This window comes from Tachypleus tridentatus, chromosome 9, assembly GCF_004210375.1.
Source record: "Tachypleus tridentatus isolate NWPU-2018 chromosome 9, ASM421037v1, whole genome shotgun sequence".
Taxonomy (NCBI): domain Eukaryota; kingdom Metazoa; phylum Arthropoda; class Merostomata; order Xiphosura; family Limulidae; genus Tachypleus; species Tachypleus tridentatus.
The window spans coordinates 87,048,805-87,070,163 of NC_134833.1; the positions used below are offsets into that span (position 1 = coordinate 87,048,805).

General features: G+C 36.3%; 1 protein-coding gene across 10 annotated transcripts in view; it reads right to left on the bottom strand.

Moving 5' to 3' along the window:
• The window catches only part of LOC143225684 (uncharacterized), a 102,920-nt gene extending 82,810 nt beyond the window's left edge, over positions 1–20,110 (bottom strand). For 4 of the 10 annotated variants that reach the window (XR_013013982.1, XR_013013983.1, XM_076455537.1 and 1 more), the window contains exon 1: positions 18,666–19,365. Coding sequence is in view for 4 of the 10 variants with exons in the window: in XM_076455537.1 (XP_076311652.1) it covers positions 18,666–18,713 (48 nt within the window). In the remaining 6 variants the exon portion in view is untranslated. Of the gene's footprint in view, positions 1–6,150; positions 6,495–12,864; positions 13,645–18,665; positions 19,366–19,758 lie in introns of those variants that run through there. The other 6 variants (XM_076455536.1, XM_076455535.1, XM_076455542.1 and 3 more) reach the window with 6 other exon arrangements.
• Between the last annotated feature and the right edge of the window lie 1,249 nt (positions 20,111–21,359).

Here is a 21,359-nt window from a genome sequence, read left to right on the forward strand (position 1 = left end):
TTCGAAAGGTGGACGTTTTTTTTCTACAGGAGCAAATAGGATTATAGGGTTTTTATATAATCTCAAATTTATCAGATAAAATCCAGGAATACGAATTTTTATATTGTCATATATCACTTGAGCAAAACAACGTTCAGGAAAACTTCAAGGTATGATTAATATATGTAGCAATATCTGAGAGGAACAATGCTCTACGTTTAAACATTTCCACTAAGGATATGTAGCACAAGATTAAATTAAGGCAGATGAAGGTGCTGTAACCATAAAACATTTTATTTTCTAAGTTGATATAACAGATACCGTAATTTCAGGCACAAGGATGTTAAATTAAAACCTTATTATTATAGCGTAACATGGTGTTTGTTCTTAACAAGAAATGTTGTGTCCAAATCTTTTCTTGTAACAATTCATAGTGAATGTTCCTTCTCTGGGTTTCCTGTAATGTAACATGATGGGATTTTTTGCAGCAAAAGATGAGTTTTATTTTCTATTTCTTTGTAAGGAAACGTGACACGTTTTTCTTTCTTTGTTCCTGTAACGAATATTGTGAGTGATCCTTCTTTTGATTCATTGGATATAAACATTAGGTCTTACAGACGTAACGTGAAAGGATAACGTAAAGCAAAGTAGACGTTTATTTGCATTAAACTCTGTATAAACTTTATGCTTTAAGGTTTAGCAAGGATTAAGTCAGTAATTACACAGACTGAAGCTTGCTTAAATCAGAAAACATTGTGTACTTCAGCTGTACGTTTGACACTTGGCACTAAACAATTCAAAGCTCATGTCTATGGAATAGTTTTCTGCATAAAATTGACGATTTTATCGTACTCAAGCTTAGAAAAATGTTTTAAGTTATTAAATTATAACATTACAGAGTTCAAGTTTATGTAACGAATACTTCGGATCTCATTGTAAAATTTATGCTTATTAGATAACTTTGTCAAAAGTGTTATTAATCTTAAAGAGACCCTAACTCTGATGATCCTCCTAAACTTCTTCTAGGGGGATGGATAACCTTAAATGTGGCTCTGATTACATTATTGATCTCCAGCTTATGGGTACTTTACAGGAAGTAATGATGGCCCTAGCAAATTTCCTTTTATTGGAAGAACTTAACACGTAATTCTATTGATCATACCAAACTTATAATCACAAGAAAATGTACAATCTTAGATGACAGGGATGATGAAACTCATGTTTTACATTCGAAATATTATAATTTGTGTTTTAATTAAGGCTTTCTCAGTTTATACAGCTTTTACATTATTAGAGCCATGTTTTGACACAAAATGTATAATGCTTTTCACGGTATCAGGGTTATACTTCAAAACGTAGGGTTCTCACATGTAATTCTTTACACATTACTTCAATTCAAGTTTTTCCAACGTGTACCAAATTTAAGTATTAGATTTATGTTTCAATACAGATTCTTATCCAACATATAATATTTTACAGTGTTAAGAATGCTCTTTTTTACGTCTCTCTTATTCAGAGGGAGACATATTCTATTTTCTGTAGAATCATTTTTCTTTTCCTTTTTCTAATAATTACAATTCTGTGCCATTTCTTTATTTGTAAAACGATCGTCTCGAAACCTGGAGAGCTTATACATTGATCCAATACACCCATAATCTATTTTTATTTGTTTGATTTAGATCCTCCTTCTGACTTTATGAGGTCAAATGTCAAACATTACAAAACGTATACTCTAGTTAGCAGTTTCCTGATATCTCCATCAATATGAACGGTACTTGGTACTTATACTCCTTGAGACAACTTTCGAAGGCTAAACGTAGACAGATTTGGGGTGTATGACTTTTCTTTGATGTAAAAGGGGTAAAAGGGGTAAAAAAAAGAGGAACATTTGGAGTTTTGTCTGCTATTCCTTTATATATTGACCAATCCAGATAAGACTTTGTATGAAGATATCTTAAGGCAACTCACACAGACTGAAGCAGACATATGTGAGACGTGTGCCTGTGCTGGGACTTTGAAAGTCATAGTTTGTTTTTTTTCTGGGTGTGTGCGAAGTTAGTGCTTTAGGCCTATTTTGTATTAAGATTACCTTAGATGATACCTTTCAGATGTACACTTTGTGAAAGTCTTCACAGAGTTAAATAGACAGATTTGGAATTGGTTTCCTTCTTGCGATTTTAAAGGGATCAACAATAAAAACATTTCACAGTATTAGGGTTTTTGGCTTACAAACTAACCTAGATGAAATTTTAGACAAAGTTATCATACGACGAAAGTAGTCATGTAACTTGTGTCCTTCTTTTGATTTTACAGGTGTCAGAGATAAATACAACTCACAATGCATATAGGAGGAAACTCTGACTCCAGAGACATTGTCTGTATATATGAATATTACAAGTGATTATTATTAATAGTGTTAATACTCTCACAAGGTGTGAAGTTGCATAAATCGAGTCAAAGGTGTGGTATCACATGCCCAAAAATTATCTGTGAAGATTTTGTTGCTGTGAATGAATTTATTTACTCAAAACTGTCCTATGAATTAGTTCTAAAGTTTAGTATGCCCAATACATCCTTCGCACATAATAGTTACAAACTGATACTGTGTTAAACTTCTATCTAGTTCAAGTGTTACGTTGTGGTTTATGTCCCTTCTTCTTCCTTAAATACCATTCTCTTTTGAAATGTATTGTACCCTGATAATCCTAGTGAATAAGGTAGATAGGGAGAAGGGGACATACTGTATTTGCTTGCGAATGTTGGCTTTCATAGTTTCATTGTTTTAATCAACCAGTCTGTCTGTATATTTACAGACCTGTCTGTGTATGACTCACCATAGTGTTTAATATAGTTTTCATCAAATTTACCTTGATGCTAAAACAATATTGCGATTTTGCTAAAGGTTCCTGTCACATAAATTTTGCACTATACGTAATGTTACTTAAGCGCTTTTGGATAGTTTGTGAAGAAATAGTTAAAAAAGCTTAACTGATTCAAACTTATAATGAACAATAGCTAACACACTTTGATTTATCTGTGGTTTCAGAGAAGAACAGTTACTATAGTTTTTCAACTGACCAGTGATATCAATGAATAATAGCTACAATAATTTAACTAACACGTGGTTTCAGTAAAGAATAGTTTTTTAATTACATGTGGTTCCAAACTGATTTATCTTTCAGTGAAGATTGGCTACCATAATTTAAATGACTTGTGGTTGAAGTGAAGAATAGTTATCATAGTTTAGTTAACTAGTAGTTGCAAGGACGATTTGTTACCATAGCTTAACTGACGTGTGGTTCCAATCTGAACTAGTTTTCAGTGAAGAATAGCTACCATAGTTTAACCAACATGTGGTTGCACTGACGAGTAGCTATTTTAGTTGAATCGACATATGGTTTAAATGAAAATTACCTTCCCTAGCTTAACTGACCTGTTATTTAAAGGAATATTAGCTACTAATATAATTTAACCGACTTGTGTTTCCAGCGTAAAACAGTTACAATAGTTTATTTGATCTTCCAGTGAAGAACAGCTACCATAAATTACATTTATATGGATAAATTACCATATTATTCCTGTTTATATGTTACCTAGTCACGAGCACATATAGATGTGCACACAGTGTAAACATATTTAGTTTGGTCTTTACATGCAATAATATATATATAATCGTTAATTAATGGAAAAGTAATTAATACCGAATGATAAACAATGATACCACAAAATTAACACTAATCGATCACTAGAAGCAATTAAATTTGAGGAGAAATTAGTCGCGAATAAAACTGGATTTAAAATAAAATCGATGCCAAACGACGCAACACGGAAACTCTTTTGGCGACAATTGTTTTTGGTATTTTGAAGAGTCTATGAATGGAGTAGTTTTACCTCTTGTTGTTCAAAATTGTGCTTTCAAAGTAAGTTATTAAATTAATCTTGTTTTTGTACTTATACAGTTTATTTGTAGAAAGCAAAAACAAAAAATCATTGCCGTGGAGATCCGATCACTAATGTACAATGTTATAACTAAGACATAAATCATTATTAATATTTTATTATCCCGTAACGCTAAAAATATGATTAAATACAGCCATATACAGCACGTAAAGCTGTAAGAGTTCTTAGCTCTAATTTTGACATTAAAATAATATGTGTTTTAAGACTCAAGATGAAATTTTGTTATTACAGTGAACCTTATTTCTTTGGTCTAATTTCTCTCAAACGTATTCGAGGACTATCTACACCCTTGTGCACATTAATTGAAACAAATGGTCATTTTACAATATTTTCAGCAAGGCGGCCGGTGTAGGCTCGCTGTACCCGCTGATTCCCTTTAATAGTCATATTTTCACACAGACGGCGTCATTAGCTGTGTTTTGCAGTACGGTCGATCTATTTTTGGGATATATGACGAAATTTTGAGGAATATTACCTCATTCGAAATTGCGTTAGAAGGGCAAGGAGATCAGTCAAAAAACAACTTCTTACCAACTCAATGAAGAAAAAACGGTATCAATGGGGTCTGAAATACAAGAACAATGGAGGAAGGTGTTATTCAGTGACGAGACTAATTTCTTCGTGCAGGCTCAAAGAAGTCTGCATGTTCGCAGATCTCCAGGTGAGAAACTTCGAGAATCTCATATCAATCAGTTCGTAAAACATCCCTTGAAAAAGATGTTTTGGGGCTTTTTCAGCTACTATGACGTCGGAGGCTTACATATCGTAGAAGGTATGATGCGAGGACCACAGTACATCGAAGTTTTGCAGAGGAGAGTCATTACAGAATTGAGAAATAGATTTCCAGATGGATCTGGCATTTTTCAGCAAGATCTGGCTCCGTGCCACACATCGAAACTTGTGAAAAATATTATGACTACAACGCGAATAAAGGTGCTGAACTGGCCAGGAAACTCTCCGGACTTAAATCCTATTGAAAATCTTTGGGCGATTTGTAAAGAAAGACTTCGGGAAAAAGACTGTACTACGAATACTACGAAAGATAAGCTAATTGAGGCCATAATTGAGGTGTGGTACCGTGATCCAAAAATTAGTAAAGATTGCAGTCAACTCGTGGACTCGATGCCAAAGCCGATTAATGATCTTCTGAAAAATAAAGGCGGTCATATCATGTATTAATTTTTGGATTCTCAGAAATAAAACGCAAAAAATTGAAAAAATCGTAATTTTCCGTCTTGTTTCAATTAATTTGCACAATGGTGTAGTCATAGCTGTCCCTAATTTTGAAGTGGTAGATTAGACGAAAGACTGTTAGTCAAAATACCCATCGCCAACTCTCAAGTTATTCTCTTAACAAGGAATAGTCGGATTGTCCATAACATTATAACGCACCCCCACGCACGCACACAGGCGAAATAGATGAATGTGTTTGGTGATAAGATTCGAACCTGCAACCTGCAGATGAGGAGTTGAGTGCACTAACCACCAGTTCATACAAAACCTTGTATTTAAGACGTCTGGTTTGTTTGTTTTGAATTTCGCGCAAAGCTACACGAGGGCTATCTGCGCTAGCCGTCTCTAATCTAGCAGTGTAAGACTAAAGGGAAGATAGCTCTTGGACTACTCTTTTACCAACGAATAGTGGGATTGACCGTAACATTATAACGCCCCCACGGCTGAAAGGGCGAGCATGTTTGGTGTGACGGAGATTCAAATCCGAGACCCACGAATTACGAGTCAAATGTCTTAATCACCTGGTCATGCCAGGCCTAATGAATAGGTCAGTATTGTTATTTTTTAAACTGCTGCAGATCGTTATCTTTGGAAGACAAGCCTAAAGCTATGTAGTTGAGGAGAACTGTGAGTGCACCAACAATGCACGAGTTTTAAAAGCAGTAGGCCGTCAAAAGTCTGCAACACCTTCTATAAATGTTCTTTACGTGTCAGAGGTTAAAACTACCACAATTAGTGATTTACACGTCTGCATTTAAATAAATAAAAAATTATATTGTTCAGTTTTTGGAAATATGAATTGTTTGATATATTTAAAATACTTCAGTAATTTAACCCATTCCTTATAAGTGTTACAGGGCGTAAACTGTGAGCGATATTGACATAAAAGTAAGAAATTATATTTAAGATAAAAAATAACTAAGAAATTGGTTATATAATTAATTTTGTTGGTTTATAGTGACAAAAGGACAACATTACCTTTATCCATTCTTATATCTGATATTTCGTGGCGATCTCTTCAAACAAAATTTCGATCTTCGGTAAGTAGCGATCGACTATTAGAGCAGTAACGTTTCCTATAATACGAACTAACAGAGACAAATAGACATCGAAACAATGCGTCTGTTGACTCGTTTACAACAAAGAGGGAGAAAACCGCACGGTATCTTCGAAAATTTTAAAACCGTAACGTTTAATGACGATGAATAGGCTTTAACATAAACTAAAATAACCATCGCTCTTCCTCTCTTGGTGGTTTAGTCGCCGGGTGTAATGGTTACACAGTATCTTGCCTGCCCCTTTCACGTGCAGGTGCGTTCCAGGCATGCACGGCACCGTTACTAGGCAACCACGTCACGCATCTTCACCTCTAGGACGTCTGACGTTTGGTTGGTGAAAGTATATTGATAGCTGTTGGGTTTATTCTGCACGGCTCTCGTGACTACAAATGATATACTATTACGATCATAGAACGTGTGTATGTCAAACCATATGTGCATAACTTCAATTTAAATTTTTATGATTAGCAAAACCAGATGTTACTTCAAAACTCACGTACACACACCAGATTAAAAACTGTTTTTTAATTTTTCAGATTTATTAATCAGACTGTTTTTTAATTTTTTTAGATTTGTTAATGAGACTGTCCTTAAATATTTAGATTTATTAATCTATTTTACTATTACAACCTTGTTGAGATTGCGTATATGTGTGCGAAATTTTTATCGATTTATACCTATCAAACAAAAGAACGAACTACGTTTCACACTTAATTATACCTTCGACATAATTCTTACAACAGACACTAAAAACAACATTGTGTAAAATGTGTATACTTGGGTGCTGCAGCTCATTACCGTCTGTTAAGTGACACTGGATAACTGCTAAGACGCACATGGGTAGAAGTTTGTAGCACATGTCACTATCCTTCTGGATTATACGTGCTAAAACAAACATAAGAAACGTAACTCCTCTCATATCTCCAACCCCAAGGATTAGGTCTAGTACGTTAGGGTTCATAAAACGAGCTAAGTTGAGGCAGTGGAATGTAAGCACAAAATACGTATATGTACGTCAATAAGGCACTTTTTACCTGACGCATTTTCTTTTCTACTAAGAAGCCCTAATCTATCTTTGCTTTTATGCTACATGTCTAGATTGAAATACATTAACTCACTTGGAGTTCCATCTGAATGCGCATTTAGAAAAAAACAACAACAAAAAAATGTAACAGAAAAACACAGTTAATTTTCCAACCCATAGAATTACTGTAGTGTTTTGTTACCGAAATGATTCTTTAAAGTGACGTCAGTTTATACACCTCTCTTACACTTTTCACACTGTTATCTGTTTCTCTACCTTTGCATGTCTAGTTCTCTTAGACCTTCCCCGGTAGCCAACGTTTCACTGACACCTACCAATAACTGAACTAGTTTTAGTTGTTTTCTATTATTATTATTATTTTAATCTGTATAAAGAGACTTGCTGTAGAGGTTACAGCATTATCATGGTTTAGGGCTTAGGTTTCTACAGTAGCTGAGCTACTAAACAAACTAAATAAAGAAGAAATATTTCCCCGGCATTCACTCATGTATTGTAAGGTATCGAAGGAAAAGAAGAATGGGAATAGGAAACCGAAGGGGTGGGGTATACCTCTAGGGTAAACTATAAGATAGTGTATGCAAATATTTGTAATCTGCACACAAAAGTTCAGATCGTACTTTTCCGCAAGGGGGAGCACATATTAAACCCTCGGATCTACAGTCTGACACGCAGGCTACGTCTGGCTCCCAGAGATAAGGAGAGAATGTATATGAGTACATTTTACTTTCAATACGGCCTGTTTCTTCTAAAAGATCAGAAACGTGTATTTTGTAATATTATTCTCTAGTGTCACCACAAAGATGAACAATTTGTGTATGTGTGTGTGTTATCATCCAATACCCAGAGATGACTGACTCGACCACCGTAATTTTCGGTACAATAACTGGAAACAGTTCGACGGTATACGTAGATTATTTTGTTTTAGGGCTTTTACCCAAGGAGACGGATTAAAAAACAACAACCCTGAAACAGGGGCACTCCTCAACTTTTTAAATTTACTTTTGGCTTTGAATTTAAAGGCACAGTTAACTAAGTTAATTATTACCTTCCACAATGATATTGACATCTGATAAGGTCATTAGAGATTTAATAATAATAAAAATCAAAACAACGAAGGATTGTTTGTTTAGAATTTCGCACAAAGTTACACGAGGGCTATCTGCGCTAGCCGTCCCTAATTTAACAGTGTAAGACTAGAGAGAAGGCAGCTAGCTATCACCACCCACCGCCAACTCTTGGGCTACTCTTTTACCAACGAATAGTGGGATTGACCGTCACGTTATAACATCCCCATGGCTGAAAGGGCGAGCATGTTTGGTGCGACGGGGATTCGGAGCCGCGACCCTCGGATTACGAGTCAAACGCCTTAACCCACCGGCCATGCCAAGCCTAAAACAAAGGAAGATTAACATACGTAAAATTTGATGACGAGAATCCAATTTATACGAAAACAGAAGTTTGTGTGTGTTTTTCTTATAGCAAAGCCACATTGGGCTATCTGCTGAGTCCAGCGAGGGGAATCGATCCCGCTGATTTTAGCATTGTAAATCGGTAGACTTACCGCTGTACCAGCAGGGTTCGAATGGATAATGAAGTAAACTTTATTATAAACGTACAGTGCCTAAACAAGATTATGTCATTTCGTTGTGACATAATCTTTGATTTGGTCTCGGTTGTTGTTAAGTACAAAGCTAAACAATAGGCTATCTGTGCTATGCCAATGACGAGTATCGAAACCCGGTTTTTAGCGACGTAAGTCCACATACTTACCGCGGATAAGCTTGAGGGCTTAATCTTGTGGAAATGTTTTACATTTATAATAACTTTTTTGGTTTTTTTTCTCATTACTTATTCAAGCTGTTTTCAAACTTGTATCACCTCACATTCAGTGGCGGATTTAAGGTTAAGTAGGCACAGGGGAAAATAATTCTTGTGGGCCCTACATCTCATATAATTTTATGTAGAATAAAATTATCAATGAGCCCCCATTAATACCATGGGCCCTGGGGCTGAGCCCCTCTAGCCCCTACATTACTTGTAACATTATACAATGTTTGCCTTTTTAACGGGCACCCTCAGCTGTAAGTATGTTATTATGTACATTATATTAACCGCTTCTCTTTCTTAATCTGCTATTAATTTTTTGAAATAGCTCGTACTTAATTTGTTTTCTACAACATAGATGCCAGACTTTCCTTCGTTACCACATTATGATCAATATAAAACAAGCTACACAGGTCACAGAAGTACTGTGTGGTTCTCCAAGTCGTTTCTGATTAAATAAGTTGTATTTTGTGGATTTTCGTCAATTAAGAATTTAAAAGGTTGTTTTAACAAACTATATTTTGTGAATTTTCAATAATTCAGTGTTAGCACTCGACTCGTAATTCGAGAGTCGCGGGTTCGTGTCCCCACCGTACTAAACATGCTCGCCATTTCAGCCGTGGAGGCGTTATAATGTGACAGTCAATCTTCTATTCGTTGGTAAAAGAGTACCCCATTACATTAATATGTCTCATAAACCGATATTTTAGAATTGTTGTTGGGCAGAAACCATGGAATGTATGTTAAACCAGGAGATCTCAAAGATTTATCTTAAGGCCAGTCAATAACCTCCACCAAATGATTTAACATTTTAAAATCACATTCAGCGAGCATGGCAACTAGTTCTTTTGAAAAACTCTCAGGCATAGATAACGTTGCGTAACGATATTTATTATAATACGTAATATTCCAGCTGAAATTGTGCAAGGGGAGTTTTAAACTGAAATATTCTGTATGTACAATGGTTGTCTCGCAGATCTACACGGAAGGGATTTTGATTATTTTTTCAGAATTTCGTACAAGGACTATCTCTGGTTACTGTCCCTAACTGTGGATCGATAGACTAGAGGGAATGCTGATCTAATTGAATAGTGGGGTTTGTGGTCTATAACACACCAACAGTTACGCACTTTGGAACGGGATGCAAACCACGGATTCACGGTCAAACACATCAATCAATGACCACGCCCAGCCCCGATGGAAGGGAATAAGGTTAACTAAGACAATTATTAATAAATTTCAGCCACGTGCCTTGCGTTTCTCAGAGCTTTCAAGCCAAACGTGCATCATGTAGAAAACCCTAAGGTTTTCTTGTCTCTTATCTCCTTCTCGCGACACATATAAAGTGGGTTGAACGATATAATTTGTGTGTATCCCGAGTCTCAGTTTGAGAGTCGAGTGTTACGATTTCATACAAGGTAAAGTGACCTATACATACAGAGAAAGCAAAGTTATGTGCACAAAGGGAAAGAACCTTAGTTATATTGAACCTTGGCATCAGTGTTAGACTCGAGGAAAAAAACGATGTTGTACATCGCTCATATACTGTTTTATTTGTCAGAAAATGTCATTTCTCACACTCATGTCTGCATTGTCTTCTGCCTTGAACAGTAGTTTTGGACGGTTTAAGGTTTGATCTTTTATCTCTGTGTTGGACAACGTTGCACCTGTAGAAGTCTAACACTACCTGGCATTACATATTCTGCAACGACAAGTACTTTTAATGGAAAACTAAAGGCTGTGAGGGTATCAATTAACGTGTTTTGTATAATATACCCTGTTTTTATTATTATAGACGACGTGTGAGGATTTATGGCATTTCATATGATGAATTTAGTGCTATTAATGATGACGGTCTAAGTATAATGAACTCTGGCGTTTCATATAATGAATGTTTGAGTAATGGGTGATGACGAAATAGTATTCTTTTTCCAAGTACAGGTGAAGAACCATAGGGTCATTGATATAAACATACATGAGCAATTGTAAGAACATATAAATACAACAAAAATATCATATATATAATATGTCAACAACACTATAACTGCTATATTTAGTGACGAAGAGGCATTTTGTCCAATACTAGGAATCATCAAGCCGGCTGGGATGCGACAGATACAGTAACGGTCTAAGTTCTATTTATATGAACTACTACTGTAACAGGGTATGTAGATTAACCCTTAAACAGTGGGAATGTTGTAGGTAGCAGCAATATCATCATTTGAATGAACTACTAGTGTAACAAGGTAAGTAGATTAACTCTTAAACAGTGGGAATGTTGTAGGTAGCAGCAATATCATCATTTGAATGAACTACTAGTGTAACAAGGTAAGTAGATTAACTCTTAAACAGTGGGAATGTTGTAGGTAGCAGCAATATCATCATTTGTATGAACTACTACTGTAACAAGGTAAGTAGATTAACCCTTAAACAGTGGGAATGTTGTAGGTAGCAGGAATATCATTATTTGTATGAACTACTACTCTAACAAGGTAAGTAGATTAACCCTTAAACAGTGGGAATGTTGTAGGTAGCAGCATCAGTTAAAGACAGTCGCTGTTTAAGGTGTAAGTGCAGTGTAATTGTTAAAGTAAATTCGTTTCATTTTTAACATCAACTATTTATTTATATTATCCATTTAACTTAACTCTACTATCATATAAAAGACGCAGCGAACCAGCAAGCGGTATTTCTGTTTTCGGGGTGAATCAAGTAACCCCACGATAGGCTAAATTGTGACGAATTTTGATACTTAGAATTGGTAAGTTTTCCGATATAATGAGCTTTAGTGATAGTGATATGTCATGAATAAAATCAATGTGCAAATATGTAAACATCCATAGCTCCTATATTGGACATAATATAGCCCGGCATGGCCACGTGGTTAGGGTGCTTGACTCGCAATCTGAAGATCACGGGTTCAAATCCCCGTTTCGTCAAACATGTTCGTTCTTTCAGCCGTAGGGCGTCATACTCTAAGGGTTACTCCCATTATCGTTTGTAAAAGAGTACCGAAAGAGTTGGAGGTTGGTAGTGATGACCAGCTGCTTTCCAAGTAGAATTTCACTTCTAAATTAAGGACGGCTGGAGCAAATAGCCATTGTGTAGCTTTACGCAGAATTCAACAGATCAGCTGGAACATTATAGCAATCCATGAAATGTTTACTTTTGTCACAAGAAACTTAATGGACTTAATGCTTGGAGACGTTTAGTATTACAGATTTATATTCCATTTGAAAGAAAATAAGTGACAATATGAAGACTATTCTGTTTGAAGGGATTCAACCTTACTTTTAACACTGTACAGATAACACAACAACAATGTAATGAACGTTCAGGAGATTTCAGGTAAAAACCTGAAACTTCTGCCAGGTTCACGTTGTTTTGATCTCAGCACTTTCATCGATCAATTAAAGTCCACTACCGAAATTTTATTAAACATTAAATATTTTCATCTAGTGTTAAGTTTTCAAAATATTACCTTGTTTATGTATTTTGCATAAATAAATCTGATTACATCATCATTCCGTCACATTCTGTGCTACACTTTGCTTGAGCTGGAAGTACTTCCATTATTTTTATTGTGTGTGCGTGTGTGCTACTTTAAGAATACAGACCAAAACTCTGCATTTTGAGGCTATTAACTGTAAGAACAATCATGCTCTTATTACTAATTATTCAGAAACAACTTAAAGTGCTCAAATGGATATATTTAAACTATACTTAACATTTATACTATTGAAAATTGGACTCCATTATACTCACCTTGCAGCACGTGCTCCATTTTGCCCCAAATTATTTTCGCCCTCTTGGGTGTATTCTGTTGATTTGATACAGGAAGACGTACACGTTAACGTTGTGTATTACTGTTCTAGAAAGCTTTCTGACTTTTTATTTCAAAGTGAACCTCACAAATAACATCGTACTTTAACTAATATTGTGTTATAACGTATTTCAAATCTAATTTTTGTGATAGATAAAACGGTTTGTTTTGAGTCTTATCTCGTTTCGTGGAGCGGAAAACCTTCCTTATATTTTTTCTTTTTTTTTGTAAAGGATTTGTCCATTAGAACAGAACCTTCTTCCTATAGAAAAAAAGTTTGATCATTTCCAAAACTACAAGATTCTTTGTGAAATGAAAACTATTATTCTTCGAGATAATGTTCCAACATGTAGCTCATTTGTATCAAATTCTTCTCTTGGTGTTGGCCAACTGTGTAGATAGTTAAAATTCGACGTCATCGTGATGTTTGGTCCCCACTAAACAAATAGTTCTTGTCTGTACATTTTATGGCGGCGACTGCCACATGTTACGAGCTTGGAGGCAGTGCTACAATGCATTCTAAAGTTGCGCAAAGTATTTAGTTAAATCACAGAAAAGAAAAAAAAAATCACCGTTAGTTTTCTGGACCAGTAAGGTTATAATTCTGTAGTGAATTAAACGTATCACGCTAACAAGCTACGTTTACACACGAGAGGTATATTGTGTGCCGATGTACGATGCGTTCCTTTTGATCTGTATTCTCAGACGTGACGTAATACACTAACCGTAACGGTACATGCAAAGAGTCTCGTCGCACAGGCGCGTAGAAAAACGGTTTGAGTCAGATTGTCCTGCGCGAAACTGGTAGATTGCGAAAAAGAAAACAACATACGGACCAATTTTGTCAGCTTTCTTAAAATAACTGTTAGGCCAAGTATATTTCATTTAGAACTCTGGTAACAGCTATGAGTATAACTAGTAACAAACATTGGTAGATGAAAGTGAAGGCTTGTTTTGTTGTTTTAGAATTTCGTGCAAAGCTACTCGAGGGCTATCTGCGCTAGCCGTCCCTAATTTAGCAGTGTAAGACTAGAGGGAAGGCAGCTAGTCATCATCACCCACCGCCAACTCTTGGGCTACTCTTGCCAACGAATAGTGAGATTGACCGTTACATTATAACGCTCCCACGGCTGAAAAGGCGAGCATGTTTGGTGCGATGGGGATGCAAACCCGCGACCCTCAGATTACGAGTCGCACGCCTTAACCCACCTGGCCATGCCGGGCCCAGAGGGCTATTTGCTGAGCCCAACGAAGGGAATCGAACCCCTGATTTTAGCGTTGTAAATCCATAGACATACCGCTGTTCTAGCGGTTGGCTAAAGTAAAGGCTTAATTAAATCATTATCGTCGGATCTAAACTGTTTATTTTATTTGAATTTCATTTTTAATAATTTTTGAGCACAAGTCAATGAATAAATGCACAGCTATCTCAAAAATACAGTACAGACTCATGGGCGTAGATCTTGGGGGGGGAGATGGAGGGTATACATCCCCCCTTCATTTTAGGTGGGGGGTATGGTGCATACAATCATCCCCCATACAGTTTGGTCTGTAGAATTGTTTTATTGCATCACAGGCCTAAAAATTGTGTGTTTGTTCTTGTGATTCTCGTGTTCTTACCAATCGAATTACATAATTAGGTCTAGATGTAGGCTTTTTCAGTAGCCGAAATATACATCTTTTATATAGGCGTGTATCTAAGCTCTTCGATCTAAGCGATAGTTCGTAAGTATCAATCAGTAGGCCTAAGTATACATGTAAGTATCGTGGCAACAAGATTACTCTGTGACTGCATGTTTACAGCTTTCAGGTTCACGTAATCAGAGATTACCAATTTGCAAATTGAACAGTCCACATAAGTGGTTGCAAAAATCACCCCCCCCTCATCTAACATATATATATATATCAGATTATAAATTCACAATTAAAAGCATTTCATGCAAATTTCTGACTTCTATTCAAACACATAAAATCTACAAAGTCAGTATCCCATATAGCTTTAAACTAATACGTAGCTGCCGATAAGTAACAGCTGATAAATGTAGGCTTTTCACATGGTTTGTTTATTTGTTGAAATTCATATAAAGTTACACGAGGACGCTCTACGCTATCTAGCCGTCTGTAATTTTGAAGGTATACACTACAAGGAAGGCATTTAGTCAACATTTCCCACCGCCAACTGTTGGGCTAATCTTAGCAGACCTAATAGTGGGATTTGAACTGATTTGACTGTTACTCCTATGATGCACCCAGGGAGTTAACTATTAAATGGCGCTAGGTCTCATTATTAATGTTTCTTCGTCAGCATGTTTGTTTGTTTGTAATTAAGCACAAAGCTATACAATGGGCTATCTGTTCTCTGCCCACCATGGATATCGAAACCCGGATTCTAGCGTTGTAAGTCCGCAGACATTCCGCTGTGCCACTGGGATATAAAACGTGATACCATTTTGAAAATTGGGTACTTTCTTTAGCAAGTCCTTCCTCACACGCCAGCATAGAATTACTGTACAAACATATTGTTTTCGTATCAGATCCCAATTCTAAGTTTTGGTAACCAAGTTTTGTTTCCGCATTGAATTTGATATAATGCTGAGAGTTTCGGCAAATTAGACATAGAAAAGCTACTATATATCTATATCTATCTTCACCGAAGCAGTTTATTTTCTATTATATAAAATATTTTTCTAGACAGATTTAATATCTCAAACCTGCCTGACGCCACACACAAAAAATTGATGATACCCTTTGGTAATGGAATCGGGGAAAAAAAGTTACCTCAGTAGTGACTCACAGGACGAGAGTCAACGCGTGTTTAATACATAGCTTGGAGACCTCACGTGCTCTCAGCTCGTTAGCTGCATTGCAGCTGTCCGATTGAAGACAGAATTCTACAGGAAGTACAGAGTCATAGTACAGCTGCGTTACTAAGGGTTGGCCCCTTTATCAGAAGGGGGCATAAAGGCAATCCCCCTAATACTGGCAAACAATGATCAAGGCCAAGATCTCAGACATACTGTTGTTAGACGTAATGAACTCGTAAAAATCTGAAGTCATCATGAAACATCTTACTCTTTTATGCATACGTAAGGCTACGCCCGCTTTTACACAGTTACATTCCGAAACAACGACTGAATCACTCTCAACAATCAGCATAAGCTTCACTCTCTTAATATTTTCAAATTTTCTTGAATCCGAAGCACTTTAACATTAACGATACGCTAACCCTATAAATTCCAATAATAACAATAAAAGCGTATAAATTGATAATATCACGAATAAACATATAACGAAAACAAAACCTGCAATGATTAACGTGAGTTCTCCATCGCGTTACGATGAAGTTATCTGTTTTATAGCATAACGTATTTTTTGTTGTTACAAATCGATTGGAAGCGATGAAAAGAAGCCTGGATGTCTAATCTTAATAAGCATTGTTATTGTTATTACTATTATATTCGGGTCTGTGTTTAGGTCGATTAAGTTGTTGTATTTTGATTGACTAGAGATATGTTGAATGAACCTCATACACGAGTTCAAACGTCGCTTTTCCTTACTTTAAATCAAACAACTGTAGTGTGTATTTGATGTATTCAGTAAGCGCGAGGAACTGGAGTTCGTGGGTATCTCGTTAAAGGCACTAATGATTTGGTGGTCTTAGTTCATTGAAGGTGTTCGAAAACCTTACAATTAACTGCTCGTCTGGTTTATGATATGTTAAAATTAATGATTTGGTTTTTGTTTTGAATTTCGCGCAAAGTTACTCGAGAACTACCTGCGCTAGCCGTCCCTAATTTAGCAATGTAAGACTAGAGGGAAGGCGTGTGTGTGTTTTCTTATAGCAAAGCCACATAGGGCTATCTGCTGAGCCCACCGAGGGGAATCGAACCCCTACTTTTAGCGTTGTAAATCCGAAGACATACCGCTGTACTAACGAGGGGCGGAGGGAAGGCAGCTAGTCATCACCACCCACAGCCAACTCTTGAGCTACTCTTTTACCAACGAATAGTGAGACTGACTGTCACTTTATAACATCCCTATTGCTGAAAGGGCGAACATGTTTGGTGATGGAGATTCGAGCCTGCGACTCTCAGATTACGAGTCCAGTGTCTTAACCAGCTGGCCATGCCGGACTCAAAATTATTTCTTTTAAAAATAAATGCATGTCTCAAATACTAACATTATAGTCTTGATTTGGGGAATACATTCAAATATCTGTTTGAAGTTAACCACAAAGTAACATCATGGGCTGTCTGTGCTCTGCCTACCACGGGTATGAAAACCCGAATGCTAGTGTTGTAAACCCGCAGACATAGCGGTGTGCTTTAACCCAATTAAGTTAAATTAAGCAACAAACACACCTCCTTCACACCTTGCTGCACCTGTATTAACACTGTTGTTAAACGAGAGAAACAATCTCTATGTCTCTTATGGTGACCTATTCTCGTGCGGTATTAGTTATTACTAATATTAGTGTTATTACGGGCAACAATAACCTTATCAACAAAGGCACCGAACTATCTATTCAATGCACGTTAATCGTTGCAGGTTTTGGTTTTCTTATGTATTGATTTATGACAATAAGTATTAGACCGTCTAATAAATAGGCCCGGCATGGCCGAGCGCGTTAAGGCATGCGCTCGTAATCTGAGAGTCGCGGGTTCGCATCCGAGTCGCGCTAAACATGCCCGCCCTCCCAACCGTGGGGGCGTTATAATGTGACGGTCAATCCCACTTTTCTCTTGGTAAAAGAGTAGCCCAAGCGTTGGCGGTGGGTGGTGATGACTAGCTGCCTTCCCTCTAGTCTTACACTGCAAAATTAGGGACGGCTAGCACAGATAGCCCTCGAGTAGCTTCGTGCGAAAATTCAAAACAAACAAACAATCTAATAAATAATGTTTTTTTTGGGGGGGATAGAATAAGTTTATATGCATATTTCTTGGCTAAATGAAGTCATTCTCCAAGTCATATTAATTGTATGGGGTAACTTGATAGCATTAAGTGTAAACCAGTTTGTTTCTTTACTAGTTTTTTATTTACTTTAGAAGCTCCAGTTATCATGAAGGTATCAGAGGAGCACGTAAGGCATATAATGTTTAACGAGTTCAGAAAAGGGAAAAGTTCTACTGAAGCTACGCGAAGCATTCAAGAGGTGTATGGCAATGACATTCTGAATGTGAAGAAGTGTTAAAGATGGTTCAATAAGTTTATAACTGGTGACTACAGTTTCACCGATGCAGCTCACACTAGCCACCCTGTGAGTTTGATAATGACCTGCTTCTAGCAACACTTGAGGAGAATTGTGCTGTAATTCTTGAATAATTAACCCAGAAATTCAGTTCATCTCTTTCCACTGTCCATCGACAATTGCAACAACTAGGTAGAGTTTCAAAGTTGGGAAAATGGGCACCCCATGAGTTGTGAGCTGATAATCTGAGAGAATGAGTAAACATTTGCACATTTCTTCACTCTCGTGAACTTTGAGCTTCCTTTTGGGATCGCCTAGTGATTGGAGATGAGAAATGGTTACTTTATCAAAATGTTAAGAGCCACCAACAGTGGGTTAGTGCAGGAGAACTGGTTACACCACAGCAAATGCACCCTAAGAAGGTTTTGTTTAGTGTTTGGTGAGATAAAGGTGGTGTAATACAAGAGTTGTTACAACGAAACCAGACAATCGCTGATGAGAGATACTGTTAGCACTAAACACTGCAATAAAAAAGAAAAAGAAAAAAAAAGAAACCTGTTTTGGTGAATTGGAAAGGAGTTGTTTTCCACCACGTCCCCACATCGCTAGGATCACTTTCAGAAAAATTGAAGAGCTTGACTGGGAGAAACTTCCCCATCCATCTTATTCTCCTAATCTCACTCCTTCAGATTATCATCTGAATGAAAAATACTTTACTTCTAAGGATGAGTTAGACTGTTATTAAAAGTGATAGAAATACATAATTGATTGATGTCCTTACTTGAGTTCTTTTTTCTGCTTTTAAATCTTAGTGTTACAAACAACATTACTTGGGGGATGATCTGATACTTGTTGCCGGTTTGTCTTACAGGGTTGGTTTCTTTACAATTAACTATCTTTTCACTTTTTATCCATAGAGTTAACTTGCTTTTGATTAATATCATAGTGTACTAAAAAAAAAAAACGAATAAAATAATAACCAAAATTCAGTTGGACAGCAAAGTTTTAGTAAATACAAATCCAGATTGATCTGGCTGTCTATTTTAAACTATCTGTTTTACTTGCTAGTTTAATTAAAGTAGTATTCTTGCAATCAGAAGTAAATACAGAAGATACATGTGTTTATGGTTTGTTTGATTTAGTACAAAGCCAAGTCGAGCTATCTGCTGCATCGACCGCGGTTTGTTTTTGCGGTGAAAGATCGTTGTCTGATCATCAGTAAGCAGTATTTTACTGTCATTCATGGTGCAAAGATTTAGCGAGTGAGACCAAATGGAAGACTAATATATTCCTAAAGTATGTGTAAAGTGAGAAATGATACGTATTGGGTGTGTCAAATTTCAACTACAGGATAAATAATTCTTATTTATTTTTGATTTTAAGCAACTGCATTTTAATTTCGACAACCGTTCTATGTGTATTATGAAATTAATATTTGTAGCACAAACTCTCAAAATAAATAAGAACAAATGAATTTCTTTGAATTACACGTCGCTTATCCTCATATCTACACTGCACGAGAGAGCTTTTTACATTTTAATTATTTAATATACAAAAGCCGAATCTCATATATTCGCACGATATTTGTTTATTGAAACTCATATTTGCACTCCGTATCTCTCATACACAGACATACGCATATACTCACGTACGTAATACAATATAACTGGAACGTTCAACCATGTCTGCTGTCGAGACTTCTCGGAGCCACTCTTGTCGTCCAACTCTCATTCTTTTATATTATTTATTTTACAATAATTATTACACAGTCGCGCACATTTAAATGGTAATTCCGAATCGGGTCTAGCCTAGTGGTTAGCATGCTTGGCTGTGTGCCTGGAGGTCTAAAGTTTGCGCTGCGATATTTATGAACACGTTTCACACTTTCAGCTGTGGTGGCGCTGTAGCTGAGATAGCTTATTCCTTTATTCAGTCAAGTGTGGGTGCGTAGGAGGCAGGCGCTACTGAGTAGTTTTCATCCATCTCATCAGTATTTGTGACGTGTGGGTGACTATGTGCGAACTTTTGGTGAATCACTAATCTGGCTGTTTATCTCATGTATTACATAAGGTGACTTTCGAGCTAAAATTATCAAGTACTAACAGTTCTAGAATAATTATCGCCATTTCTAACTACAAAGTCTTCTGAGTTTACTGTTTACAGCTGACACTATTTACGTTGTATATAATTAAATATGATGGGTCATGATTTTATCTCACACGTGTCTAAGAACATTCTATTGGCCCTGTCATCTGTAGAAGAAAATCTATACTGTTGGCGAATTTTACTTGATAGTTAATTAAAGTATCATTCTTGCAATCAGACGTAAACAACGTGAGGTGATATAGCATCTGGCAGGTGTGCGATGTAATTATATTTATTGATGGAAAATAGTAATTCATTAGTTAGTAGTAGTAACATAATCCACTGTGAGACTAGTAATTCATTAGTTAGTAGTAGTAACATAATCCACTGTGAGACTAGTAATTCATTAGTTAGTAGTAGTAACATAATCCACTGTGAGACTAGTAATTCATTAGTTAGTAGTAGTAACATAATCCACTGTGAGACTAGTAATTCATTAGTTAGTAGTAGTAACATAATCCACTGTGAGACTAGTAATTCATTAGTTAGTAGTAGTAACATAATCCACTGTGAGACTAGTAATTCATTAGTTAGTAGTAGTAACATAATCCACTGTGAGACTAGTAATTCATTAGTTAGTAGTAGTAACATAATGTGTGAGACATAATTCATTAGTTAGTAGTAGTAACATAATCCACTGTGAGACTAGTAATTCATTAGTTAGTAGTAGTAACATAATCCACTGTGAGACTAGTAATTCATTAGTTAGTAGTAGTAACATAATCCACTGTGAGACTAGTAATTCATTAGTTAGTAGTAGTAACATAATCCACTGTGAGACTAGTAATTCATTAGTTAGTAGTAGTAACATAATCCACTGTGAGACTAGTAATTCATTAGTTAGTAGTAGTAACATAATCCACTGTGAGACTAGTAATTCATTAGTTAGTAGTAGTAACATAATCCACTGTGAGACTAGTAATTCATTAGTTAGTAGTAGTAACATAATCCACTGTGAGACTAGTAATTCATTAGTTAGTAGTAGTAACATAATCCACTGTGAGACTAGTAATTCATTAGTTAGTAGTAGTAACATAATCCACTGTGAGACTAGTAATTCATTAGTTAGTAGTAGTAACATAATCCACTGTGAGACTAGTAATT